This window comes from Lynx rufus, unplaced genomic scaffold (assembly GCF_022079265.1).
Source record: "Lynx rufus isolate CCGP_SWC_20201006 ecotype Redwood Valley unplaced genomic scaffold, mLynRuf1.p SCAF_47, whole genome shotgun sequence".
Taxonomy (NCBI): domain Eukaryota; kingdom Metazoa; phylum Chordata; class Mammalia; order Carnivora; family Felidae; genus Lynx; species Lynx rufus.
Window position 1 is genome coordinate 348,687 of NW_025814864.1, and position 27,244 is coordinate 375,930.

The 27,244-nt window shown below is 57.5% G+C and overlaps 1 protein-coding gene and 1 long non-coding RNA gene across 5 annotated transcripts in view; one reads left to right on the forward strand and one right to left on the reverse strand.

Moving 5' to 3' along the window:
* The window catches only part of LOC124525760 (uncharacterized), a 33,500-nt gene extending 21,569 nt beyond the window's left edge, over positions 1 to 11,931 (reverse strand). Inside the window, exons 1-2 of the long non-coding RNA XR_006965556.1 lie at positions 11,880 to 11,931; positions 10,700 to 10,892 (exon numbers count right to left, since the gene is read on the reverse strand). This is a non-coding gene — a long non-coding RNA (uncharacterized LOC124525760). The remainder of the gene's footprint in view (positions 1 to 10,699; positions 10,893 to 11,879) is intronic.
* The window catches only part of MYT1L (myelin transcription factor 1 like), a 145,982-nt gene extending 129,278 nt beyond the window's left edge, over positions 1 to 16,704 (forward strand). For 2 of the 4 annotated variants that reach the window (XM_047098342.1, XM_047098343.1), the window contains exons 17-20: positions 1,790 to 1,881; positions 8,719 to 8,822; positions 13,452 to 13,595; positions 13,892 to 16,704. In XM_047098342.1, coding sequence (XP_046954298.1) covers positions 1,790 to 1,881; positions 8,719 to 8,822; positions 13,452 to 13,595; positions 13,892 to 14,032 — 481 coding nt within the window. In that variant the 3' untranslated portion in view covers positions 14,033 to 16,704. Of the gene's footprint in view, positions 1 to 1,789; positions 1,882 to 8,718; positions 8,829 to 13,451; positions 13,596 to 13,891 lie in introns of all 4 variants that reach the window. The other 2 variants (XM_047098344.1, XM_047098345.1) reach the window with 2 other exon arrangements.
* The last annotated feature ends 10,540 nt before the right edge of the window (positions 16,705 to 27,244 follow it).

The window sequence follows — 27,244 nt, forward strand, 5'->3', positions numbered from 1 at the left end:
GCCGGGGGCTGGTGACCGGCCGGGCCCGCTTTCTAGCAGCGGGGCAGACGCGGACACAGGCAGGACGAACCGCGCTTGCCGACATCGGACGCGGAGCCCCGAAAAGACAGTGGAGGCGGCCGCTGGGACACTGCTCTGGAGAAGCCGGAGGGCGGTGGTCCGTCCACAGTGGGCTGAACAGGCACGACCCAAGCTGAGGGCCTGGCTCCGTGAAGGGACGGTCACGGGCCACTGTGGTGACAGACAGTGGGGAACAAACACACACGAGGCTCGTCCCCGGCAGGAGCATGGACCCCCCCCCCAAGATGACTAAACCCCGGGGGACCCTCCAGTGCCTTCCTGTCCCCCACCCGCCATGCCATCGGGGGCCCAGAGGCATTTTCCCTGGGAGCTCACGCCCCAAAAATCCGGAAACACCATCGGCAAACACGGCTCACGGAGGGAAGGTCCCAGGAAGAGCAGCAGGTGTGGTGATTTCTCACGAATACTCTGCACGGCACCGAAAACCAACGTCTCACAGACAGCGGACCAAAGACCGCTTGGACGTCGGCGTGAACCACGCAGGACCGTGAAAATATGTGACGTACAAGGATACGTCTTCCCCCAAACGGTGCTAATCCCCATCAGAAAACGTGTGAGAAAAGTGTGTGAAGACACTTAGAAAGCCTCCGACATGAACACAGACGTTACATGGTATTGCTAATAACCACGTAAGCCACGCTGTCACCGGGTGTCGGATGGACACAGATACAGGTAAAGCCCTCACAGCATCACTAGGCTGTGAACAGGGTCCATCTGGCCCTGAATTATGGGTGAAATACAACATTATACATACGTGATATAATATAATGTGACATTGGACATACAGGTGCATACACACGTACAGTTTCCATTTCATCCACACACAAAGTGCCAGGGGAACCACGAGTGCGGGGGCCCCCAGTGTCGGTCCCTCCGGACGGTGGCGGGTAAGAGTGAGCCCCCAAGGGGCAAGGGTGGGGAGGCCCAGGCTCGGGGCCACAGAACGTGTCGGATGCAATTGTCCTCAACGCTTACATAGTGAGAAAGAGAAGGAGGGAGGGAGCCGCCTGGGAAGACGGTCGTCAGACAGACACAGGGGCCAGATTCCCGGTTCTGCACATGCACCCGGAGGGGACAGAGTGTTAGCAACGTCAGGGGGCAGATGGGAAGTTTGCAAAGAGGCCACACATTTGATGTCAGTGGCAAAGGGGTTTTAAACATTCCACTGAGATCATGATATTGGGGCTCCATTTTCACAACTGCGATCGCCCCCAGTACTCTACTGGAGGCAGGGCGGGTGCAGGAGGACCCGATGTGCCGTGAGACGGAACGGTGAATGTGGGGGTGAGCTCGTTATCGGCTCTTTCCGCTTTCGTACGTTTAAAATCAGATCTTAATTCAGGCCTCCTGTAAGTTTGACACCTTCTGTAATAAGGAAGTTTTCCAAAGCCAGACAGTCGCTCCATAGACAGCCACGCGGCCCCAGAAGGCACACGGTGAAGGGGGCGAGCGGCGACCTGGCCCGGGGCCCCGTGCAGAACCGTCCCCGAATCCACAGGCAGACACAGCCCCCCTCGTGCGCGGGGACTGGGCCACGCGGAACCCATTGCTCTGGCTTGTTTCCCATTCGCAAAAAGCCTGTGGCCGGCAACCAGTCTGACGAAATGACTCGGCGACACGCCCCGCTCGTGGCTCACGACTGTTCTCTCTGCAGGGCTTTGGGGGTCCCGGAGGCCCGTGACTAATGCCACCCGTGTCTTGTCCCCAGCTTGTCGGGATGCCCGCGAGCCACGTCAGCCATGAAGAAGGCGAAGCTGTCAGGAGAGCAGATGCTGACCATCCGACAGCGGGCCAGCAACGGTAACCACCCCACGGGCTGCCCGGGGGGGCAGGAGCTGCGGCCCCGCTCTGTCCTCTGGCGTAACCACAGCCTGAGACAGTCGCAGCGTCTCTGCCGGGGCGGGATAGTTCTGGCCGCATCTAAGAGGCCAGTCCATCCGTCTGGGGTCAGGGGGAGTGTCCCCAGCAGTCCCAGCAGTTTGCCCCCGTTGTGCCTCTGCCCCAGGCCCTCCTGGAGCGGCCGGGCTGGGGACAGCCGCCCTCCTGCCCCCTCCACGCTGAGCTTCCCAGCTGGCCCACCGTCCACCTGCAAGGACCTCTGGGTGCCAGAGCCGGGAGTACAGGGGTGCCACGGGAGGGAGGGCGAGGAAGCAGCCCAGCCTCTCCAGTATTCACAGCTTCCTCCTTCATTCACGAGTTCAAGCAGAGTTGCAAATCGCGGTGCGTGTGTGGCCCCTGGGGATGTGGCGGGAGAAGTGTGGCTCTGCAGGCTGAGGGGACAAGACCGCGCTCATGCTGCAAACGGGCTCCTTTTCACAGTCTTTTTAGAGGGGCATTTTCGGAGTTGTTGAGCCTTTGGGGGGGGGGAGTTCTGTTGGGAAGGCGCGGTGCGGCGAGTGACGCGTGTGTCAGGTGAGCCCCGCCCACGCCCGTCGTGTGCCGGTGGCCGTGAGGTCAGCGCTGACGAACCAACAACGAGCATCCAGGTGTCTTTCAGCAGAAACACGCGTAGAACGAGCCTCCAGCCCGATGGTTGCTGGGACGTAAGCAGGGCCCGCAGCCTCTGACCTGCGCCTGCCCTGACGGCTGACTCGGTGTTGGCGGGACTTGGTAGAACACGACTCGAGGGATTACGGCGCCTGGTATTTGCGACCACTCGGCAAACTGCCACTTCGGAGAGCAGGGGCAGGGCCCCTCCTCAGAGGATGCTGCGAGGAGGGTGCCGGGGCAGGGCCGACCCCGAGGCTGGCAAAGCAGGGGTCCTGGGCAGGCACCGCCATCGGGTTGGGCCCCTGGGAGCAGCGGCCAGCAGTGCAAGACGTGGGCCCACATGAGCCCAGTCCCCGGGCCCATCCCTGGAGCTGCGGCCCCGGGGACCTGGCCCCCTCTGCTGGGGTCTGCCTGAGGCCGCCTCCCCCGCAGGAAGGCCGGCCGGGCCAGGGCCCCGAGGCCTCCGCCGGTCACGGTCACGGTCACCCGACCACTCATTCCAGGTCCCGACGGCAGCTCCGGGGCGTCCTCGAGCCTCCTGCACCACGCGGTCCTTAACACGCGGCCGTCACTGCCGGGAAGACGGCCAGGGTCACGATGCGTGCGTCTGGAAGGCTCGGGCTCTGGCCTCCCCGCTTCTGTGGGACACACGCTCGGGGCCACAGGCACAGAGCTCCAGCACGTGGAGCGCCGCCTCCCGGAGCTTCGGGAACCGCACCGTCACCCGCAGGCCCGAGGCCGTGTGGGGAAGGCGCCGGGAGGTGCCAGGCCCGCTGCCGTCACACCTCTCGGCCGTGAACAGCAGTGCCGGCCACCGGGAAGAAACCACCACCGCCACCCTTCCGGAAACACTCAGCGTGACCTTTGACCAGACGCCCTGGGGGTCAAGCAGCCACCCCCCGCCGGTGGGTCGGGCCTGTGACGGTCCACACTCTTCGGTGACGGAGCAGCAGCGGGCTGGGGGTCAGTGCAGAGAAGGAAAGGACAGAAAACAGACCCGAGGAGGGGCCATGCGGAGGGAGGCAGGCGGGATCCGGGTGCTCTCGCCAGGGTGCGGCGGCTCGGGTCACGCAGCCATGAGAGGTGGGAGCTGGACCGACCCGGGTCCTCCTGAGCCCGAGTTTCTCATCTGTCTGGACATTCTTCGTGCCAGGACCAGAGTCACCTCTTAGTGACCCCTGGGGACACTCCTCTCGGTGCAGAGGCTGCGTCGTGAGGCGAGGATGGTCGGGCATCACCCTGAGCCGCTGACCCGCGGGCAAGCACGGGGGAACGCGCTGCCGCTCCCGGGGACGGGCCAGAACACGCCGTTTTCCACAAGGATCGCCCCCGTCCTGCCACGTGCAGAGATCTGGTCGCGGCGTTGCCCCCGCTGAGATGTGGAAAACAGTCTGTCTCTGTCTCTTTTCTCGAATATCTTGAGTGCAACCTGGCCTGACGATGCTCTAACACCTTCGCGGGTAACGTGGCCAGAAGCTCCCCTCCCTCCACGCCCGGCTCTTCCGTGAGCGCGCAGGCCTCAAGGAGACCACTGTTCAGTTGGCTGAGCTACTCCTGTGCTGGGATTCCAGCACCTTCCGTCAAGTGTTCACCTGAGTGAAAAGGAGCTCTTCTGAGTGTCCTTGAAGCTCCCTTCTGGCGCGGAAATCTGGGACCCTGCCCCCCCTTCCTTCCTTCCTTCCTTCCTTCCTCTTCTTCCTCCCCCTCCGCCCTTCTCCTTATTTTTCAAACTTAAAGGTCGCCATGATTTCTTTGTCCCCCAGAACGGCTCTCAAAGCAGCAGGAGGTGTGGCCTCTGCTCAGACCCCTCTGCAGAGCCCCCCCTGCCCCCTCAGCAGGCAGCTCCCCACCCCCCCCACCCCACCCCCGCCGCCAGCCCAGCTGTCCCCGCCTTTGATTTTGCTCTTTTGTTGTTGTTGTTGGATCTTTGTCCGCGTCTTGCCAAGGACAGAAGGAAATGAGGCAGCCCTCCTTCTTCCTCCCTGGATTGTCACAGAAGTCAGGCTGCGGGAAGGGGCTGCGACATCTATCGAACACGGAGGCCGCGGGCGGACCTCTCTCCCCGCTGCCCGCTGCAGGCGCTGACACACCTAAGCTCAGCCTCCCTGCAGGCGAGGACCCAGCAGAGGTGCCACTGCCCTGAGATACGGACAAGCACGCTGCGCCCCGGTCGCTCTCTTCCGTCTGCAGAAGCGGGCACCGCACCATGACCTGGGGCCTCGGGGGTGTCCCAGGGGCAGGCGTATGGGGAGAGCTTGAGGAAATTTGTTTCCAGACGCTGGAATTCTCTGGACTCTCTCCTGAGCCCAAGGGACTGAGATCCCGTCCACCTTCCCCCCACTCTGTCCCTGCCACCCTCACCGGTGAATGTCCGCTATCGGGGCGGCCGGGATGCTGGGCTGCGGGGGAACCGCCCGGGCACACGGGGCCCGGCCAAGCGCACAGGACAGACGCGGCAGGCACCCTGTCTCACAGACGCACTAACAGTCGTCCGTCCGTGAATCCCGCGCTCCTAGAAGAAAACTCAGAGATGGGAAGGTCAGCACAGGGCCCCTGCCGCATTTTTACTGGACGTGAAACGATATGACTTCCGTCAGAAAGTGGATCTGACCCGCAGGCCGCTCTGGTGATGACGCCTGAGTTGCCGCTTGGTCCGTGCAGTGCAAGTCGCTCGCAAATCTTACGGCCTAAACTCTTTGGTCCAAGGCTCTGATGGCCATTATTTCAAGCGCTCCACAGCATACAATTTTGAAAATACATATCTTTGGAAACTGAACTTGCAATAAAACACTTAGAGGACCAAGTTAAGACTTCTAAAAAGGAATTTTCGCTTTTGATTCCTCAGTTCAGCAGAACTGGAAGCCCACCGCGCTAGGCCACACTCGGTATTTCCACTCTTCCTTTTCCCTTCAATTATTTGTCAGCAGGAAAAACCAGTCTCTGTCACTTTTCACTGAAGACAGGTGACCACGGACGGAGACCACGCTGGCTTCTCAAGGAACACTTGCTATCCAGCCGCTTCCTTTAGCCCCCGCCGCTCGAGTCTGACTCCCGCGTCTTTTATAGATTAATTCATCTCTTAACAACCACTGTGTCAGAGAGGGACCATTTTTGCCATGGAGGAGTTTGAAGTTTAGGACTACAAAAATGACTCATCACCAAACTCTTCCGTGGGAAGACACGGACTTAGGTCCCGGGTTTGTCACGTTTCAAATTCCAGGCTCTACAGCCGTGGCTTCTCAAACCCCTCAGCGGGGCGGGTCAGAAATGCGTCCAGTGTCCGGGAAATATCTCAGGTCGTGTGGTCTCTGCGGCTGTCCCAGGAAAGTTAAGTAGAAAGTAGGAAATGCTGGACACTCTTTTGTAAAAACTCAAACCACTAAAAGCGCCCCCAAGATGTCACCCGTTTTCCAGAGACCACGTTCTCTCCTCAGAGCTTTCTCAAAACTGTTCTAAGCTTTCATTTGCTAGAAGGCAGCCCCACGAGAAAGATGTCGACACGTCGGGGGGTTTTACGAACTTCAGCTTAATTTGGCTACCGCTGACATCGCCTCCAACAAGCCAGTGCGATTTTCCCCACAGTCCTCTGGGCGTTGTGACAGCGCGGTCATCTTCAACCCGCCTGACCTCAGATGAGTTGTTTCGGTCACAATTCCACTCCGACACCATCAGCGGAAACGTGCCACGCTGATGCTGGGAACGGGCAGGTGCGCAGAGCGTCCTTTTCTTATCAAGAATTGTCCAGAGTCAGACGTCGTGACCAAACAGTTCTGAGGGTCCACGCAGGACGGGTCCCCAAGAAGAGCTACACCAGCCTTCCCGCACAGGCTCCACCGCGAAACACGGTCAGGTCTAGCCTTCCACACTTTTAGCCACCACACACAAATAAAAACCTAGACCTTTCATTTGACGTGTAAGAGAAACCAGTTGTTTTGTTCGCTGATGGCTCTTCCTTTGCACGGTGCACACAGGACGGAGACTCATTACCAGAGGGACTCGGGGAGACACCCCCTTCCCTGCAAGCACCAGAGAGAAGGCTTCGCCGTGAATAACGGTGTCTTTCAGAAGTCAGCTGAATCTGGATGAGACAGACCTCAGGGGTCCCTCAGGGGTCGGGACAAAACAGGAAGGTTCCCTGTGCCTCTTAGAAACGAGACCACACTCACGCTGATGCAGTGTTTGGATCCACAGAAACATGACATACAGCCCGAAAAAGCCAAGTTTTGAGTTTGTTCAGACCTAAAAAACCACAGAAAGTATCACACGAAGCACTTGCTCAGAAACCTGAACCGAAATTCATTTTGGAAATCCACCAGCTCAGACACAGGCTGGAAGGGCCGTCGGTACACAGGTCCCCAGGTCCGTTTGTGTGAGAGATGTTCTCCGCGCGCCTGGGCTGCTGGCGTGGCCAATCCGTGTTAGCAGATAGACTGCTTCACAGTCTAGCTGCTTTACAAATCAGGATTCTTACGCACCCGTGTTCTTATCTCCAGGCGCATCCGAACGTCCCCAGAAACAATAATGTCGTCAGCCACCCCTGGGCTGAGCCCTCCTGTGTGCTCAGGACCACATGCGGTGACTCAATCAGCCTACCCCGGCTGAGAGACTTGCCGAGGAAGTCTGGTCACAGATTAAAAAGGGGGGAAATGTAACAGCTCAAATCGCTGGAAGGATTTCCTCTTGGACCCGTGAACAGCTTTGGGAGATACGTGGGATGGCGAGCAGGGAGGCTTTGCTGGTGACGTTCCGGACCCTGTAAGACATGGCTGGGGACACATGCTGAGGCCTCTATGGTGGAGCCAGGGCCACGAGACCCAGCCTTGGGGTCAGCGGGCCACAGCTGGTCCCTCTGGGGGGGGGGGGGGGGGAGGGGGCGAGGGGAGCTCCACAGGTTCAAGATCTGCTTGTTTGCAATTTAGCCCCCGGGGTGGGTCTGTGGAGGAGACTGGAAAGGAAGGGTGGTGGACCCAGAAATCAAGCTGAACATGCGTGTTCTCTCTGCTGTACAGAGGAAAGGCCGCGTCTCCCCCAAGACGTGCGCATGTGGTTCACCTCAGGGAGATCGCCTACTGTTCCGATGTCCATTTTCTTTTCCATTTCACTAAAATCAACAACTGAGACCCGACACCGTGGATCCCACCACTCTGTCTTTGTCTTTCGGACGCGTTGGTGGGGAGGCCGGGTGGGCCAGGGCCCCAGGTGTCCCGGGCCTTCCCTCCCAGGGTGGCCGCCCCCCCTTCTGTCTGCAGACTGGAGAAGGGCGTCTGTTCTGGCCCCGAGGCCTGGGCTGCGCGCCTTGTCGGAGCGTTAAGTCAGCCTCCACTGCTGAGCTATGTGACCATGGGATGGCAATCCCGAGTCCTGGGCTGTCAAGGGTGGGAGTCTCTGTGGGACTCCTACCATTCTTCCCTCGACTACATTCAGCCTTAAAAGACCCACAGGCCAGAATGAAAAAGGGTCTGGATCTTTCCGCCCTGGCGCCTTCCACTGCCAGCAAGCAGCCAACTGAGCTAGAAACTTGGCCCCGGCGCCCCACGAGGCCAGAGCTGACGGTCGGTCCCAGGGCACCCAGGGCGGGGCGGGCGGCTGGTGCAGCCTATACTCCCCATCGCCCCGCAGCCGCAGCAGTCCCAGCAGCAGATGCATGCTTTCTAGCATTTTCTTGTTTGTGTCAGTTACGTGGCCCGTGTGCAGAGAGCCCTTTGGGGACGACCCCCGCAGTCCCCCTCAGCCTCCACGAGTCTTGGCGGGAGGGGGCCCCGGACACTCGGGCCGCAGGCGTGGTCACATGTCAGCGGCTCTGCGGGGCCTGGCGAGGGCAGGGACGCTGTTGGTCTCGTTTTCGGATGTGTCCATGGTGTGACAAGGGAGAGACTGAAAATGGGCTGAGGGGGGTGAGCCCACCTCCAGGACAGAGACGGGGCAGCGGGGCCCTGGGCGGTTGTCCCCGAGGGGCCCCCTCACGGTGGAGAGGGGTCTGTGTGCCTCGGTTGTAGGGCTGGAAGAACATGCAAACTGGGCTATTCTATAAACCCAAGAGTCTCTTCTTCCAGAAAACCCAGTTCCAAACATAAAAAGAGCACAGAAAACTCAAAACGGTGACTGTGTCTACACGCATGATGCTTGAACGCAGTTCTGTCCTTACAGGCATAGAAAACGATGAAGAAATCAAGCAGTTGGATGAAGAGATCAAGGAGCTCAACGAGTCCAACTCCCAGATGGAAGCCGACATGATCAAACTCAGGACTCAGGTAACAGTTTTTGAAGCCCTCAATTTTAGCCACCGTGTGCGCTCGGGCCGGGGACCCGGGGACCCGGGGACGTGCCAGCTCTTGGGCCTAGGGACAGGCCAGCGCTCAGCCTTGGGGCTCCGGGGACGCTCCAGTGCTCGGGCCGAGGTCACGTGCTCCCCTCCCCCTATATGCCACCCCATTTTCATCCCATGTCCTGATTGCTGATGTGGGCTGTTTTGGTGGCTGAACCCTTGGTGCACAGTGACCGCCAGCCCCCTGCTTCCTGCCCCAACACACACTTGAGTGAAATGCCCTTTGCGAGCAGTCCTGCCCGAGGGTCTCCCGTTCCTGCACGTGAGCTGCTTTCCTCCCGAGACACGGCAGGCCCTAATGTCCTGTGGTCACTGTGTTACCTAGGGAGACAGCATAATTCCCGGAGAGGAGCAGCCTGGCCCCAGGGTCTTATGGAAGGCCGCCCGTTCGTGGGGTCTCAGGCCCAGGTACCCAGTGCAAGGAGGGAGGGAGGGAGGGAGGAAGGCTGCCCGTTCATGGGGTCCTAGGCCCAGGTGCCCAGTGTCAGGAAGGAAGGAAGGAAAGAAGGAAGGAAGGAAGGAAGGAAGGAGCAGCCATTATCGAGCACCTACTGGATACCTGGCTGCAGGGGCCGTGGTGTATAGTCCCACTGCACGCACAGTGGTCCACGGGGTAAGTGTCATCACTGTCCCGTTACACATGACTGGCTGAGCCGAGGCCAATGGCCCGTCCGCGGCAGCTCCGAGCCCCGTCCCCGAGTCCACGCGGCACCCACGCGGCACCCCAGGCGCCCTGCCTCCTCTCTGGGAGCGCACGTGGGTGCTGCCGTCACAGCTGCAACGAGGCACGTCCGTCCTGGAGGAAGCCAGGGCTGCACGCCCTCCCCCTGCGGCCCCCTCCTGGCCGCCTACAGAGCGGGCCTGTGGCACATCGGGTAGGGGTCACAGCTCTGCTGTGCAGCGGGCTGGCTCCGTCCGTGGCGGCATCGCACCTCCAGGGAGGCTGTGTCCCCACCGGAGCGCCCAGGGGGACCCCACGGGTGCCCCTGAGTAGGAAGGAAGCGCAAAGCGGGGGCGTCCTCTCTCCGGCGCGACTGTTCTGTTGAGCCGTTTCCACGCCAGCCTGCTGGCCCACGGCAGCCTCGCCAGGGCTCGCTCTGGTTACCAGCTGGGCGTTGTCCTTAGCACCAATCCGCATGCAGGGCCGTGCCCGGCCCCAGGTCAGAGGCCCGAAGCAGGTGAGGGCCCCAGGAGGACTCTAGGGCCACAGGGGCCCCCGTGAGCCCGCCCACCTGCAGTGACTTGTTTCACTGGGTCCAATGAAAGCACCTTCCCGGACTTGTATTCTGCTCCCACGGGTGGAAGCCTGAACACTGATCGACCCAGCTCGCGCTCGTAATCCCGAGGACTCAGAACCCCCCACCGGCCCTGGGCGGTGAGCCGCAGCCGGCCGGGCCCCATTCTGACAAAACGCACTCGTGTCCCGCTGGAAGGCCTCCTTCCTGCCCACCTCCGTGCCCGGCCAGCCCTGCGGTGGAAACGCAGCTTTCCCGTGTGTCTGCTCGAGGGGCCGGGCCCTCACACGCTGGAAATGGGGCCCAGCAGCGGGAGCCAGTGCAGGGACGAGGGCCAGGCGCTGGGCGCCCCCAGACCCGAGCTTCCCAGCGGCCCCGCACATCCGGAGCAGAGACAGGCCCCTGTGCACACATTCGTCTCACCCCTCCCCGGTCCTTTTGTCCCCGTGTGGATTGCCACTGCCCACCTGGGGCTTTCCGACATCCCGTGGGAACGTGTGCTCCTGGAGGCGTCCATGCGCCTCCAGCGTCAAAAATGAATTTAAGGGTCGACATGTATCCCACTGACCTGGCTGCTGTCCCTCGGTGGCTCCTCGTCTCTGGAATGCAAGCCCGGTGTCTTCAAGAGACTGCAGCACGCTGAGCCAGGGTCCGTGAGCCCACGGTTTCCGGGGCTGGAGGGTGCAGGGCAGGTCAGCTGAATGGTGACACGGTCAGTCGGCCACGGAGACAGCACTCAGCAGCCCGGGAGCAGCCCGGACCTGGTGTCCCTCAGGAGGAAGGCATACGTGCTCATTCCTGGCAGCCTCCCGCCCCCAGTCGGCGCTCAGGGACAAATGAGGCTGTGGCCACAAGAGCCCCGCTACCCAGCAGCCCCTGAGTGCCTCTGCCTTCTAAATTTTGGCCATGGCACAGTTAGCCTCCCAACCTTGTCTTGGAAAGTGCCAGAAGGTTGGTGGTCCTGCCCCTGGGTTTCCCATGACCCCTGGCACCCTCACTCCCTGTCAGTGACCAGAGGTAAAGGCAAGCATTCCCGGGGCCACCAGGCCGCACGGAGACACCACAGGGGACACAGCCCAGCAGTCTGAGCGGACGAACCACTGAGATGGTCCGTTCCCTGCTGTTCTCCCCGACCCAGCAAATCCAGGCCTGAGGCCCTGCCCAGGTGACTCGGAGAGACAGGGACCGAGCCCGCGGCTCTGGGCCCAGTGCTGCCTCGCCTGTTCGTACGCTGGGGCTGCGTGCAAGTCTTCAGCGTGGAAAGAGATTCTGCTGCTTCCGATCATTTTCTGGGTGGCGGGTCTGACCCCAGCCTCTCCCCAGGTCCCAGGTCCAGAACTGGAGACCGAAAGTGGCGGTCTCTCCATTTGAAATGGTCAGAACAGTATGAAGACTTACATATGTTTCTAATATTCTCAAATCAGTGATTCTTAGCTACGTCTATTTTGCTTATAAATCTCATTTTTCACTCAAGTCTTGTCTAGATTTTGAATGCACACACACAGGCCTTCCCGGCGCCTCCCAGCTCTGCCACAGTGACTAGATGCTCCCCAAGCATTTAGAGAGGATGTGCTTGTCAGATAGGGACACCTGTGTCCTTGTCCCCAAGCTGAGGACAGGGAGGGGACCGAGACCACATGGCTCATGGGCAGCAGAACCAGGCTGCTGGCCGGCTGCCCAAACCCCCAGTCCTGGAACCCCCACCAGTGCAGGCCTCTTGGTTTGTAGGCCCCTTCTACCAGAGTTACCTCTGGCCTTTCTTCCGCTGGGCGTTGCCACGACAGCCGCTTCCCTACTGGCTCCAGGACGGACTGGGGAGGTCTCCGCTTCCGCCTCCTTCTCTTCCACAGCCCCTCCCAGAGCAGGGGAGAGCCCCACCCTCAGACAGCTGGGGCAGGAGGGCGGGGCTGGGGCAGGAGGGCGGGGCTGGGCAGGGGGCGGAGCTTGGGCAGGAGAGTGGGGCGGGGGCAGGAAGTTGGGGCTGGGGCAGGTGGGCGGGGCTGGGCAGGGGGCGGGGCTGGGGCAGAAGAGTGGGGCGGGGGCAGGAAGTTGGGGCTGGGGCAGGAGGGCGGGGCTGGGGCAGCTAGGCGGGGCTGAGGCAGGAGGGCGGGGCTGGACAGGAAGTTGGGGCTGGGGCAGGAGGGCGGGGCTGGGGCAGCTAGGCGTGGCTGGGGCAGGTGGGCGGGGCTGGAGCCTGCTTTTGCTCAGCAGCCTGACCTGCGGCCAACTCCACGTGTTTCCGGGGCGGGTCACTTTAGTTTGGGCCCGAGCTGATGAGCGGTGCGGGAGTAACCGAGGTCTTGTGGGAACACGGTGCGCATCCCTGCAGGAGAGCCTCGTGGGTGGGTGTTTTCCAGAGCCCTCCCGTGTACCCCCGCCCCGCTGCGGCCCGCGGCCCCCCTTAGGCCCCGGGTCTTGGCTCTCCGAGGAAGCAGCAGGCAGGCTAACGGGAGCAGGGAAGGGCTCCGTGAGGAACGGGGGGGGGGCAGAGTTTGAGGGGCGGTGCAAGTAACTCAGGGGCGAAGGCGGCTTCCCCGTGAAGAACCGGGTTCAGGTGCCCGTTTTCCTGGGCCCTAACTGTGCCCTGGGTCGCCCGCGCGCCCTGCCTGCCTCGCCCGGGCTGCGTGCACGCCCAGCAGCCCAGGCGGGTGGGGGCGGCTCGGGCTGGGTCAGTGAGCGCTGGCTGTGGGCTGGAGGCGGGGCCGGGGGGCGCTAAGGCCCCTGAGCCTCTCATTTAAGAGAAGCCCGGTAGGCCTCAGGTAGTCCAGGAAGGCGGTCATGTCTCCACCTGCAGATGCGGAGAACGCCTACCGCGTACCACCCGGGGGGAGGGGGCAGCGATCGCCCGTGGAGGTGGACGAGGGCCCACTGCCACCCGTGGACCAGGCAGCCACCTGCCTCACGAGTAACTTTACAGTTTAGGACTTAACCGGGGGCAGAATTAGATTCAGGCTGAACCGGACGAGCTGGCCCCAGCGTTGTTGGGGTCAGAGTAGTCGCTGGAGACGTCCTCGTGGGAGAGGTCCTCGGTGATAGTCCTGCCTGAGGACAGAGCTGTGAAAACGTAGAATAAAAGCCGGCCCAGCCCATCGGCCCCTCCCCGGAAAGACAATCTGCCGTAGCCGAGTTAGCAAATTTTCGAGGGTAATGCATCAAAAGCGTAAGAACGGGACCCTTAAAACGACCGCTTCTTACCGTCGAAGCCTTTCTGGGGGAAGCAGGCCTCTGGGTGGCGGGCTGCCGAGGCCTGCCGCTGTGGGGGCACACGCACCCCACGGCCCGCCCTCCTGTTACATGGCACACAAATTTGTGCCTTCTAGATCACCACGATGGAGAGCAGCCTGAAGACCATTGAAGAGGAGAACAAAGTAATCGAGCAGCAGAATGAGTCTCTCCTGCACGAGCTGGCCAACCTGAGCCAGTCCCTGATCCACAGCCTAGCCAACATCCAGCTGCCGCACATGGTAAGTGACTGAGGGCGGGCGTACAGGCAGTCGCTGTCTGCTTCTGTGCCTAAGCTCATGGTTCTCCACACTTTGGATGTCTGCGCTCACCGTCCCCAAAACCGTAGCGCTAGCGGCTAGAAGCACCGGTGGGGCAGATCCTGCGCTCCCCGTAAGGTTAAGTCCTTACGCTCTGAGTAGGCCTTTTAAGTAGCGAAAAGACGGCGGCCCTATGCTATGATACTATTTTATGCTGATGTGAATATCCTATTAAGAAAGTAAAAGTTGTGTATGAACTACTATTTAATATCTCGTAGGATCCAATCAATGAACAAAATTTTGATGCATACGTGACTACTTTGACGGACATGTATACAAATCAAGATCGTTATCAGAGCCCAGAAAATAAAGCCCTACTGGAAAATATAAAGCAAGCTGTAAGAGGAATTCAGGTCTGAGCAGCTGCTGTAGGTGACGGGATGTTGTTTAAAAGGAGACCTGTTGTTCTTTGCTGCTGTGATTCACCAGAAAGTGTTCTATATTTATTTCTGTTTGAAACAGTGTGACGCTTACAAGACTTCATAATGATTTTATGTCTTGCTTTAAAGATAGTACCTGCAGAATAGTTTTCAATACATTCACATTTTGTACGTTTTCATATAAGCTGACATAGTGTGATATGCCATGTAATGTTTATAGCTGCTAATGTATGCACATTTGGGGGTATATATATTTCTGAAGAGGTAAGCGGATCAAAATAAATAGAGTGTAAATTCTTTTTAATGCTTTAGTGATTAAATGTTTTAGTATTTTGAACTGAAATGGACAAAAAAAACAAAAAACGAAAAACAAAAAAAAAAAAAAAACCCAGCTTTGAATGATCATGTGGTGACCCCGCAGCCACTTTTTAGACATTATCATTTTGCCTCATGTTGGAGGATTTTATGGAATTTAAGAAATAACATTTTGTGTGCATATTGTTTCATAGCAAGAATTGGTTGCAAAAAAATGCTTTATTTTTGAACAATGCTTGGAAATATTATGTGATTTTTTTGTTTGTTTGTTTTAGGAGGATGGTGTATGGTGGGGGCAATAAATGAGGTTTTTTGCATTCCAAGGAAATGGCATATGGATTAACTGTAAGAAATGAGATAAGTAATTTATTGTAAGACAACATCAAGCCATGGAAACTTGGCAGAAGATTCAAAGCAGCTTAAACAGCACTTTTAAATTAACTCCTGAGCATTACATGGTGTGCCTCTGGGAACTGCAGTTAAGACAGGGGCTTATGAGAGGTGGACAGCGCGAAGATTTCCCTTTCCAGTGTCAGTAGACTTTGGAGCAACCTCCCCTTATCTCCCCGAGAGCTGTGTGCCCCTCTGAAGCGTCTGTCCTTGCAATGGCGTCTGTCTCACAGAACCTGTGTGCTCTAATTTAAGTTCAGAGATAATTTCAGAGTATTTATTTCCCCTCTTTCCACCTTTAGAAATTATTACTGTCGTTGTTGCTGTTACTATGACCTCACATTCGGGGAATAAGGCAAATGAGGCGGGAGTCCTACCGCGGGGCGCTTTCTGCTGGGCGGCGGAGCGCAGCTCAGCGGGGACGCCCGACGCCGAGTGCCCGCACACGGGCCTTTCTGTTCCACCTTCCCTTGGAGACCCGGCGACCACAGGGCCTTTGCAGAGCCTTGCTCTTTGATTTGTCACGACCTATTCTAAGAACGAATGCAATCAGATTTTAAGAGTAATTACCTATACTTCAGCACTTTTTTGCTTTACACTAGATCATCCTAGACTTGCTTATACTTGGAGATTTGATTGTTTTCTTCCAATGACTGCACTATATGTATGCATAAGACCACTTTTGATTGCTGCGCCCTCCCCTTCCGAGTAGTCCCTAGGACGGCGTGTTGTGTCTTCTGGTGTTGACTTGAGTTACATGTGACGGCATCTCTTCCCTCCATGTCTTGATGTTATGCAGGAAGTACAGAAGTACTTTAAAATTTTGTTATGAAAAAAAAAAAAAAAGATGGGTTTTGTAAAAATAAAAAAAAAATATTTTTAGCAGAACAGGACTTACAGGGTCATTGTCCCCACAACGTGCCAGTCGACTATTTGCACTTACCTTGTCCTATATATCCGTACGGAGGTGTGCAATTCCCGGGGTCAGCAGCCTCGCGAGGCCGGCCCTGGAAAGATGACAGGAGCCCTCACGGCTGACCCGACGATGTTGCTAAGGGAGATTACAGGGATCTCACAGCAAATACTGATACAATACTCAACCTCGGTATATATATGTGTATAAATATATGTACACCCCCAGCGGCACTTTATACTGTCCACTGTACAAACGCTCACAGTTTTCCGCGAGGACGTTACTAACGAGCTGGGAAAGATGACGGACCTCCCGGGGCCCTGCAGCGCCCGCCCTGGAGAGCGCCCTCTTTCTGTTGTGCGATTAGTTGTAGCTGCCGTGCTCAGAATTGCCTTTTCGAGAGCTGAAGCGAGGTGCTTCTCGGTCACCCGATGCCATATACACCGTCGGGGCCCTGGGCTCCCGGGGGGGCCCTGCCGTTCGTGTGGGCGAATGCGTTTCCCTGCCGCGATGTGTCCGCAGCTTCTTTGCCAATATAGTAATGCTTTTAGTAGAGTAATAGCTAGTATCAGTTCTGGATTCTTCTCGTTATCACCTATGTACAATGGAAAGGGGTTTTAAGCACAAATCTGCTGCTCATCTAACGTTGGTACATAATATCCAATCAAGAGTTATCTGTGACTATTATATAGGGATCACAAAGTCTCACATATTAGAATGCTGACCTTTCATACAGAATTATTGTGAGTCATCAGAGTTTATTTATTATAACTTATTGTTCGTATTCATTTCTGAGTTAATTTAAGTAACCATTTATGAAGACAGAATTTTGTACAAATATTTATTGTGCTCTCTGTGGAACTGAAGTTTGATTTATTTTTGTACTACACGGCATGGGTTTGTTGACACTTTCATTTTGCTATAAATGTGTGGAATCACGAGTTGCAGTGATACTTCATTTTTAAATTGTGAACTTTGTACAAATTTTGTCATGCTGGATGTTAACACATCTTACTCTAAATAAAAACGGTGTTGCCACATTTGTAGCACGATGGATCTCTACCCAGGGTCCGCGTCTTCACTTGGGTCTGGAAGCGGCGTCTGGGCCCACGAGGAGCGTGTGGCCCCAGAGCCAGTGGCTTCAGTGTCGGCCTCTCTAGGGGGGCGCCTCCCTCCGCGAGGGCTCCCCCGTAGATGGTTTCTCGAAGCCGTCCGCGCGGCTGAGGACGCTCCCTGCCCCTTGCTGCTGCGCAAGGCCGCTGGGCCACGTTTGCCTCCGCTCCTGTCCTCGCTCTTGTGAGGACACGTCACGTCTGCACGCAGGTGTCTCCCAGGACAGGCTCGTTGTCCCGCACAACCACAGCGCGATTACCACACGCGATACGACGTCCTCCTCGCACCGTATCCACACGTTCCAGCCGAGCCGACAGCCTCCTTTACGGTTCTCCCTTATCCCACACCCTGAGGGACACAGCCTGCTCTGGGGCCTGACGGCCGTGTTCCTGCGCGGCCCTGGGCCGCCCTCTGCCTCCCGGGAGGCAGGGCAGGGCAGTGCGTCCAGGGCAGTGGGTTTGCAGACCCTGCCGAGGTTGGCTTAGCCTCACAGCCACGGCCCAGCGGCTCAGGTGCTCTGAGCGATGCCCTGCGCACCCCTGCAGGTGCTCTGAGCGATGCCCTGTGCGCCCCTGCAGCTCCCTTCCGTGGGCACTGTGTCACCCCCCATGATCGGCCCTGCTGCTCAGTCACCCACTCTTAACTTCAAGCTACTGGCAAGGACCACCCATAAGACAAGTTGCCCTTCAGACATGACGTCACTGCATCACCCCCTTTCCTTCACTTATGCTGGTAAAAGTCACCCTTTAAAATTCCAGAAACGCCCTCCTATGTAGACAAAATCCCCCAAAATACAACATTTGAGGAAGAGGCCGGGTGATCTTTGTTAAATCCAAACTGTATCCCGGGGAGGGGGTGGGGGGTCCTCTACGTCCTCAAGCATCAGGGCCACCTGAGCACCCACCCGGCCGGCTGGCGCTGTCTGAGATCTCACGGGTGACATCTGGGCCAGCTTCATGGAGTGACCAGGACAGGAGGGATGGTCTCCCTCAGCAGGTGCAGCTCGGTCAAAGGCCCTGCCCAAGGACCAAACGAAGTTGACGCAGAAGGTGGCATGTCCGTGAGCCGCTGTCGTGACTTAAGTCTGTCATCTTGTCACCAGAAAGCCACTCCCCCTGAGGAGCAACGTGGCTGGGACTGTTGTCAACACTTCGGGAAGCACTTTAGCAGTCATGTCAAAGACCTTATGAGATTCACATTTTTGGCCCAATAATTCCAGAGGTCTATCCTAAAACACCAAAAACAATTGCAATTATACAGGCACCGAGGCAAATGAAAGTAACTTATAAGTCCTGTTTTGGAGGAACGATTGAACAATTCGTGGTAAGTGCACTTTTTAGGATGCTACAGAGCCGTGAAACATCGGTGACAAAGGTTCACGAGTGAGACGCTTGTGATGCTACAAGTGAATAGTGCAGGGAACAGAAGGGTAACCACCTGGGTGGCAGTGAGGCTGGGGTCCGTCAAGGTGACCCGGTGAGCCGCACCCCTGCGTGGGCGGCGGGGGGCCGGCCTCAGGGAGAGGGAGGAGGGGGACACTGGAGGCAGAGGGAGAGGTTGGGGGAATGACGGGCTTCCGGGGGCCTGGAGGCAAAGAAGAGAGTGGGCAGAGATGTCGGGGACGCTTTGTTCTCTGGCCCCTTTGTCTGAAGCTGGCCTACTTCAAAAATTTTTTGAGTAAATAAATAAAAAGCCTGAGTGTAGTGAGGTTTCTAGAAGGTCTTGAGCTGCCCCGAGGGTGTTAAAAGCGGGAGGACACAGAACAGGGGCAGAGGGGGAGGGGCAGGAGAGCCGGTTGGAGAGGAGGCCGCTCTAGGGCTGGGCCCCTAGGGACCCCCCCCCCAGACCCCAGACGGAGCCCAGACTCCTGCTCAGTCCCCTCCTGGACACCCACTGTCCATTCCCCACCCTCCAGAACACAAGGAACCCCCAGCCCAAAGCACAGAGGATGCCCGGCTTTCCCAGCTCCCCGCACCTACCCCCCCCCCGCCCCCGCCACCTCCAGGGTCCCTGGCCACAGACATTCAGCACAGCAGAGCAAGGCGGGGAGCCAGGGTCTCAGGGGTAAGATTTAAAATACACGTTAAGGGAAAACTCTAGCTTCTGTACTTTGTCTTTATATTTCCATCACATGACACCCAAAAAAGTTATGGGTCACTGCACAGACTCTGAACAAAAGTGGAAAAACACCGTGAACTTAAGCACAAAGCCCTCCACGCCCTGGAGCTACCTCCTTGCAAACGGACAGAGCAGACGTGTCCCCACCCCCCCACACACACACCTGTCCCCCATCCAGGGCCCGAGCCCGGGACGAGGCGGCCCCAGAGGACCTGGCCTGTGCCGGCCGGCCTCGGGGAGCATGCTGGGACCCCATCCCGGCACATCAGGGTCCTCTCTGGTCTCTGGCCCCGTGTGCCCTTCGGAACCCTCCGCTTTCCACTCTTTCTTTAACCGACACCCGCTTTCTTCCTGTGTGATTGTGCACATGCCTTACGTTGTCTCAAAATAATTTTTGAGCAAGACAACATAAGAAAATAAACAAAGCTAAACATTGGGGGGGGGGGTAGCTTCCCTCCCACCCCCCTACATTCCCGGCTAAGTTAGCTGCCTCTGCAAGAAAAGACATTGAAAAGAGAAACACCTACAAATCCATTTAATGGGAGTTTGATAAGACCCAGGAGCCTGAGTAAGGAAATGAAGACCAGAGAAGAGTATTGTTACAGGCTGAGTCACCGGCAGGGGGCACTGCGCTGAGCCCCTCTGCCTGGAGACGAGGGTGCGTCTTCGCTGGGACGTGGTGAGCACCTCGCTGAGGGGCCGACCCGCTGGGGGCGGGGGGTAGAGTCCTTCCTGAGACGGCTGTCCCCAAATTTCTCCACTTTAAAATACTCAATACTCAAGGGCGCCTGGGGGACTCAGTGGGTTAAGCGTCCGACTTCGGCTCAGATCATGATCTCACCGTGAGTTCAAGCCCCGTGTGGGGCTCCGTGCTGACAGCTCAGAGCCTGGAACCCGCTTCGGATTCTGTGTCTCCCTCTCTCTGCCCTTCCCTCACTCATTCTCTCTCTCTCTCTCTCTCTGTCTCTCTCTCCCTCTCCCTCTCTCTCTCTGTCCCTCCCCCACTTGCATGCATTCGCTCTCTTTCTCTCAAAACAAATAAAAATAGACTTTAAAAAGGGACGCCTGGGTGGCTGAGTCGGTTAAGTGTCTAACTTCGGCTCGGGTCATGATCTCGTGGTTCCTGGGTTCGAGTCCCGCGTCGGGCTCTGTGCTGACAGCTCAGAGCCTGGAGCCTGCTTTGGATTCTGTGTCTCCCTCTCTCTCTGCCCCTCCCCTGCTCTCTCTCTCTCTCTCTCTCTCTTAAAAATAAATACACATTTAAAAATTTAATAAAAAGACTTTAAAAAATACCCAGTGTGCCCAAGTGCCATGTTCTGGGAAAGCATGCTCTGAACCTCATCATTATGCACAAACATAGGGGTGGGGGGGAGCATGATAAAGACAGAACGTTAATTTAACATTAAAGGGAAGAGAGAAGAGTACAGATGAGTCGGGAAACAAGAATTACACCTTAGGGCGTCAAGAGGGAGCTGGTGTCAGCTGGTGGGGACCAGCTAGGATTTGGTAAATGTGCAGGAACTGTCCCCAGGGCTTGGGACATGAGAGTGTTCACTGCACTGTCCTAGGTCCCAGCACTGCAACAGCGGGCCGGGTTCAGCGCTGTTTCCAGGGGCGCGGTCAGTCCTAGCCAGCACCCCCCTCGCCCGCCTCACACCTGCTCACCCCTCTGCCCCTAGATCTGAAATAAGAGACAACAGGTCTGTGAGCCCCAGGCAGCTGCCAACCCCCCCACAAGCCCCCAGCCCAGCAGCGCTCCTGCAACACAGGCAGCGAACGCCAAGAGGCTGAGCATCTGATAAAACGGCCAGCAGTCACAGCGTGCGTGTTCTCAGGGTTGGGACTAGCTTCTTTTTGTAACAGGAGGCGTTCGTTTGCCAGAGACCTTTGGGGAGCAGGGGGGGAAGGGCCACTGGCACCTAGCACGCGTCCCCCCCCGACGCTCGCGCGTGTCCCCACAAAGGCCCGGCAGCATCCACCCCAGGACCAGCTTGGCTGAGGTGGGAGCAGGTCTCGGGAAGCACCCTGAGGAGCCTTGTGGGGGAACCTGCCCCCCGCTCTGGACCCCCACCCTGGAGACCCGCCCTGGCCCGGCCGGCCCCCCTTTCCGAGCGGTGGGACGGACGAGGTGCGGCCCCAAGGCCTTACAGCTCTGGCGGACGTATCCCGGTCGCTGATGAGACATGGCCGGTCAAGAACGGAGGGCCAAGGGGAGTGTGGCTCCCTCCCGGGCGAGGTCCCTCGTGACACGAGCGCCGGTCAAGGTCTGAGGACGAGAACACAGCTTCCCGCGGAGGTGCCTGGAGGCACCACACGGTCCAGGAAGGGGCGGCTGACGCAGGGGAGGGGGACGTAATTGTCACTCTGCCCTCTGGGTTCTGGGCTGGGGGGCCCTGTAACAAATGACAGAGGAGCCACAGGAAAAGAAGCTGAGGTTGATGAACAGGCGTATCTCACGTCCGCCTGGGAGACGCCAGGGAAAGCGGCTTGGCCACAGGTGCCCGGAGACCGGGGCTCAGCAGCCCTGCGGCTAAACCCAAACCAGACGGGGCCGGGAGGGACCAGGCCGGTGTCTCGGCAATCAGCCCGCACTTCGGGCCGGGGGGCCGCCTCGAGGGTTGGACCTGGACGCAGGGGGATGGAAAACGGCCTTGGGAGGACGTGTCGTCCGCAAAGCACGGTCACCCGGTCACTCGGCGAGGAGGTGCATCTCGCCGCCCGGGGCCTGGGTGGTCAGCTGCTCCTGCGGTGACTCGCGGTAACTAGCTCAGGTTCGGGTCAGAGGCCCACGCGCTCGGCCTTTGTCTGTCTAAAGTCAGCTGTTGCCGTGACTTTTACCTTTTGTTGCTAAACTGTCTAAAGGGCAGAGAGTGCCCGGGTTTTCTCAGTCAACCGGGAAAGTTCGTGAGCACAGGACACGTAGCTGGAGCTCTGGCTGCTGAAAGAATAAATCCGTCCCCCGATGAAAATGAGCATAAATCACTACTAGTGACAGTGCATGGCTTTGTGTCTTTTAAAAATAGATGAACCCCAACAAATGTGTATTTTTAGTGCGACATTTGAGATTCATACCTATGGAAGGACTTGGCTGACAGAGGAGAAAAATAGATGGGTTTATAGAATTTATTTGCATCGTACTTAAAGACATAGTTATCATTTCGAGGGGCGCCTGGATGGCTCAGTCAGCTAAGCTTCTGACTTTGGCTCAGGTCGTGATCTCATGGTTCATGAGTTTGAGCCCCACGTCAGGCTCTGTGCTGCCAGCTCTGAGCCTGGAACCTGCTTCACATTCTGTGTGTCCCTTTCTCTCTGCCCCTCCTCCGCTCATGCTCTCTCTCTCTTTCTCTCAAAAATAAAGATTTTAAAAATTTTTTTTAAATTATTACTTCCAAATTTTGAGAAAGCAGGCCTCTATTTTACCCTCTATTAAATTCTAATGTGTGCAAGTTTACTTTGCTGGAAACATTCATTCCTGGTAAATATACGTCCCCCTTTCAGACATAACTTCAAACAAGGGAATGGGAGGGAAGATTACAGAAGGGTCAAAAAGGTCAGATGAAGGCGGATGTGGGCTTTCTCCTCTCCACGTGCTCCTACGCTTGTCCCTGGAGGGGCACCGGGACAGGGGCCCATGGCAGGACCAGGGCGGGAGCAGAGATTAAACCCTTGGCCAGAACACCACACACGAAAAGGAGGTCGTGAAGGTGTTGCTACTGGTGACAGATGTGCTGATGCCGCGACACCGTCTCCCCCGGCGCTTTGTCTCTTCCCCTCTGGAGGCTGGTGAAGGTCTCTGGCATTTCCTGTCCTAGTTTCCATACGATATTCTTCAAATTCATTAAGTTACATTAGGGTGGGTCAGCAACTTGTTCCAGGCATAGGACAAATCGATAGAAGGATCCATCCGATGCCGCCACCGTCATAACCCAAGTTTGAGAGCGAGAGTGGACAGAGGCTGGAGAGTCTAGGGAGTCTGCTCCCCGGCACGGGCTGGGGCCTTCAGAAGACGCTTCATTCTCCCACTTTCTGGAATTAGTGGGTCGCACTGTCTGCTGGGGATTACCATGGAATAAATGGGTGTGCCCCAAATTCTGACACTGAAAATCTAGCTCCCGGTGTGATGGTGGGAGGAGGGGGACTCGGGGAGGCGGTTGGGTCACGAGGACGCAGACCCTGTGATGGGATTAGCCCTCTCGTGATGTGATTCCTTCTCTCTCTCTCTCCCTTTCTCTCCAACACATGAGGCTCCCTCCAGATGGCCATCTGCCAGCCAGGAAGCGGGTTCTCCCCAACACTGGACCAGTCAGGCGCTGGTCTCAGACTTCCAGCCACCAGAACCGTGAGGAATCCACTTCTGTTGTTTGAGCCCCAAGTCTATAGCTGCGGCCCAAACTGACACGACAGACACTTGTCGGAACAAAAATTGCGGACTTCCTTCTTTGTAAGATGAGTTGGTAGTGATTCCACACACAGAATGACCGTAAGGAAAGCTCTCCAAGTTCTCGGAAGACCAGTCTTAAAATAACCACAGGCATTTTGCAATAATGAGGAATTTTCCTTTTTGATTTGAGTATGGACGGCACACAACGTCCCTCTGTGCAAAAAGGCTCAGATGACACGATTTGTAACTCATTTTTGGTTTGAGTTGGGGCAGGCAGAGAGATTTGGGAAAAGTAATGGACCGGCTGAACATTTTTTCCATTAAACCAAAGTAGATTCCTGATCACAGAGACACCAAAGACACTGAAGAAGGTGCTAGATTAGCAACAGAAGGATCTAGAAAACGAGAGGCTGGTTTTCATAGATGTTACCCGCTCCCTTAGAGCTACGTCGTCTGGAGCCCAACTCCCACAGCTGCTGTGACATCCTCCCCCGAGCATCTCAGCCTAGACCATGTGGTGCCACCTTTTCCAGCACCAATGTGATGTGCCTCGATGGCCGGGACCCAGCCTCCATCATGGCTGGAGGTCCCACAGCACCCCCCCCCCACAGTGCTAGAGGTCCCACAGTCCGTCCCCCTCACCCCAGAGCTGGAGGTCCCACAGCCCGCCCCCCACAGTGCTAGAGGTCCCACAGCCCTCCCCCCCCCACCCCAGAGCTGGAGGTCCCACCGCCCGCCCCCGACAGAGCTGGAGGTCCCACAGCCCTCCCCCCCCCACCCCAGAGCTGGAGGTCCCACCGCCCGCCCCCGACAGAGCTGGAGGTCTCACAGCCCGCCCCCCCAACCCCAGAGCTGGGGGTCCCACAGCCGGCCCCCCTCACCCCAGAGCTGGAGGTCCCACAGCCCGCCCCCCACAGTGCTAGAGGTCCCACAGCCCTCCCCCCCCACCCCAGAGCTGGAGGTCCCACCGCCCGCCCCCGACAGAGCTGGAGGTCTCACAGCCCGCCCCCCCAACCCCAGAGCTGGGGGTCCCACAGCCGGCCCCCCTCACCCCAGAGCTGGAGGTCCCACAGCCCGCCCCCCACAGTGCTAGAGGTCCCACAGCCCTCCCCCCCACCCCAGAGCTGGAGGTCCCACCGCCCGCCCCCGACAGAGCTGGAGGTCTCACAGCCCGCCCCCCCAACCCCAGAGCTGGAGGTCCCACAGCCGGCCCCCCTCACCCCAGAGCTGGAGGTCCCACAGCCTGCCCCCCACAGTGCTAGAGGTCCCACAGCCCCCACCCCCACCCCAGAGCTGGAGGTCCCACAGCCCGTCTCCCCTCCAAAAGCTGGAGGTCTCACAGCCCGCCCCCCCCCAAGAGCTGGAGGTCCCACAGCCTTCCCCCCCCCCACCCCAGAGCTGGAGGTCCCACAGCCCGCCCCCGACAAAGCTGGAGGTCTCACAGCCCGCCCCCCCAACCCCAGAGCTGGGGGTCCCACAGCCCGCCCCCCACAAAGCTGGAGGTCCCACAGCCGGCCCCCCACAGTGCTAGAGGTCCCACAGCCCCCACCCCCACCCCAGAGCTGGAGGTCCCACAACCCGCCCCCGACAGAGCTGGAGGTCCCACAGCCCGTCTCCCCCCCAAGAGCTGGAGGTCCCACAGCCCGCCCCCCACAGTGCTAGAGGTCCCACAGCCCTCCCCCCCCACCCCAGAGCTGGAGGTCCCACAGCCCGCCCCCCCCCCAGAGCTGGAGGTCCCACAATCCCTTCAGGGACACACATGCCATTGCTCCTGAACTACAAGTTGTCAGTCGCTATGCTGCCACAAGTATTTCCCAAGGATAATCCAGTTAAGTGTGGATTCCAAAATATTCTCACATGCTTTAGGCTTCTCAGATGCACAGCACAGAAGATTAGCCCATGGCCACATTCTTAAATTCTTTTATTCCTGCAGAATAAAGGGAGAATCCCCCTTCACTTTCCAGATGGAAAAGGCCTTCCTGAAGTCTGGATTTGAACCTTGATCTGTGTCTTTCGCTGAAAACGAGATGGTTCCATTTCTTAGCCCCACCTGAGGCTGCACCGCCTCTAACCTTCGGTCGGCCGCCAGATGGGTGTCCTCTGTCCCCCTATCCCTCCTGCGCCTCATCCTTCCTGGTACAAAACTAGGTTCACGGGCCTTAGTAAGCCTTTCCCAAGACTGGCTGCTTGTAGAATGAGCTTGCAAGCCTGGCTTCTGTGGGTCGGGGGGGGGGGGGGTGCCTGTGCAAATTCAGGGCAGAAGGATACAGACTGGGAAGAAACAAAACTCAGCCTCGTAAATGTGCGCATCCACTTGGCTCGGTCAAGGGATTCATCCCATCAGGCGGGTCCAGGGGGCTGGGAGCACTTGCACAAAATGGAAGGTCTTATGGGGAGGAGGGTGGGCAAGGAAGTTATTAGGTCACCTTCCCTGAGGGGGAAGGGCAGGGGCCCCATTAGCTGGGCTACCTTGTCTTCCTTCGGGGGGGATGGAGAAGGCCCGTGTGACCTTGACTTCCTTTGGGGGGGGGGGTGGAGAAGGCCCGTGTGACCTTGACTTCCTTGGTGGGTGGGTGGGGATGGAGAATCCATCTTGAGTGATGGACAGAGGGACGGCTTCATTGGTGCTGATCAGAAAATTTCTGTCTGACCCATCAAGACTTCTGTTTTCAGGCGAGGCTGAAACTGCAGTCAGGTCAGGTTTGGAGGCCCAGTTTGGTGACTTGGCCTAAGTGACACCATGTGGGAAACAGGACCGATGGGAAAGTGTATTGAAGTCCTGATGAGACTTTTTTGGGGTGATGCTGGGGTTTGGAGCCATTGGCCACTAAACGATTCTTGAGACGTCTTTGGTGCAAAAGAAGTGATTTTATTAAAGCACAGGCACAGGACCCGTGGGCATGAACTGCGCTGAGTTTGCAAGATTCTTTACCTCAATACCCGGGGTTCATTGTCTCGCAGCTCGGAGGGAAGAGGGGACACACGGAGCAGCAGAGAAGTTTATTAGAGTATCAGACCAGAAGAATCAAGGAAAGCTCTCTTTACCGAGAGGGGACGTTTGCAAGTGAATGCCCGGCTATAGGGGAGGGTCCTCGTTTTACCAGGTTCTGGCCATCCCCCCACCCCCACCGCTTGTCCCTTCTCGGGTCCTACCCTTATTGGCTTGATGGCTCCAGGGCATGTCCATTCCTGATGGGCTTGACTCCATCCTGTGAGAGGTGGTCTGTGGCCACACCTAGGTCTTTCCTCAAATGCCTGAGGGAAACCAGAAGGGGAGTAGGTGGGGTCTGTTAACATTCTTAAGAGAAGCCTTATGCCTGAGGGGGGTTGCTGTGGTCAGACACTCCCAGCATTGTTCCAAAGTGCGTGTTTTTTCCACCCGGGGACCTCAGGTCTTAACCTTTCCCTCTCTGTTTACTTTATCCTATCTTTTCTTATCATAAGGAGTCCCTGAGGAGAGACTGGTTACATACTATGGAGTCAGGGAGGGTCAAATCCAGGGGAAGTTTCCAGTGAGATTTTCATATGCTAAAGAAGACGCCCAGGATCCTGGAGGCCTAGCTATTGTCATGCTAAGGTGGTTTTCCCTCTAGCAAAGCTTCAGCAGTAAGACAGCAGGGAGTTCTGGAGGAACCTCCTACTCTGCAGCCTTTAGTGTTTGTCGGTGGGCTGCAGGGTATAAGGAAATTGAGTTCCTTCGGCCATTTCTTTCTGCCTTTGTTCCCACCGTGGAGGGTGATGTTGGGGCTCCTGGAAACCGAGTCTATAGGTTCCTGGAGATTGGGCTATTGATAAGATTGCCTCTTCCTTGTAATTTACCAAGACGTTTGTAAACTGATAGAGACCCAGGCCCTGCAGGACTGTGATCTCTGTCAGTTGGCCACTTGTTTTCCGTCCTCCGCTTCGTCCTTGGTCACCGGGAGTGGCTGAGGAATGTCACACACATCCCACCTGGAGGGGG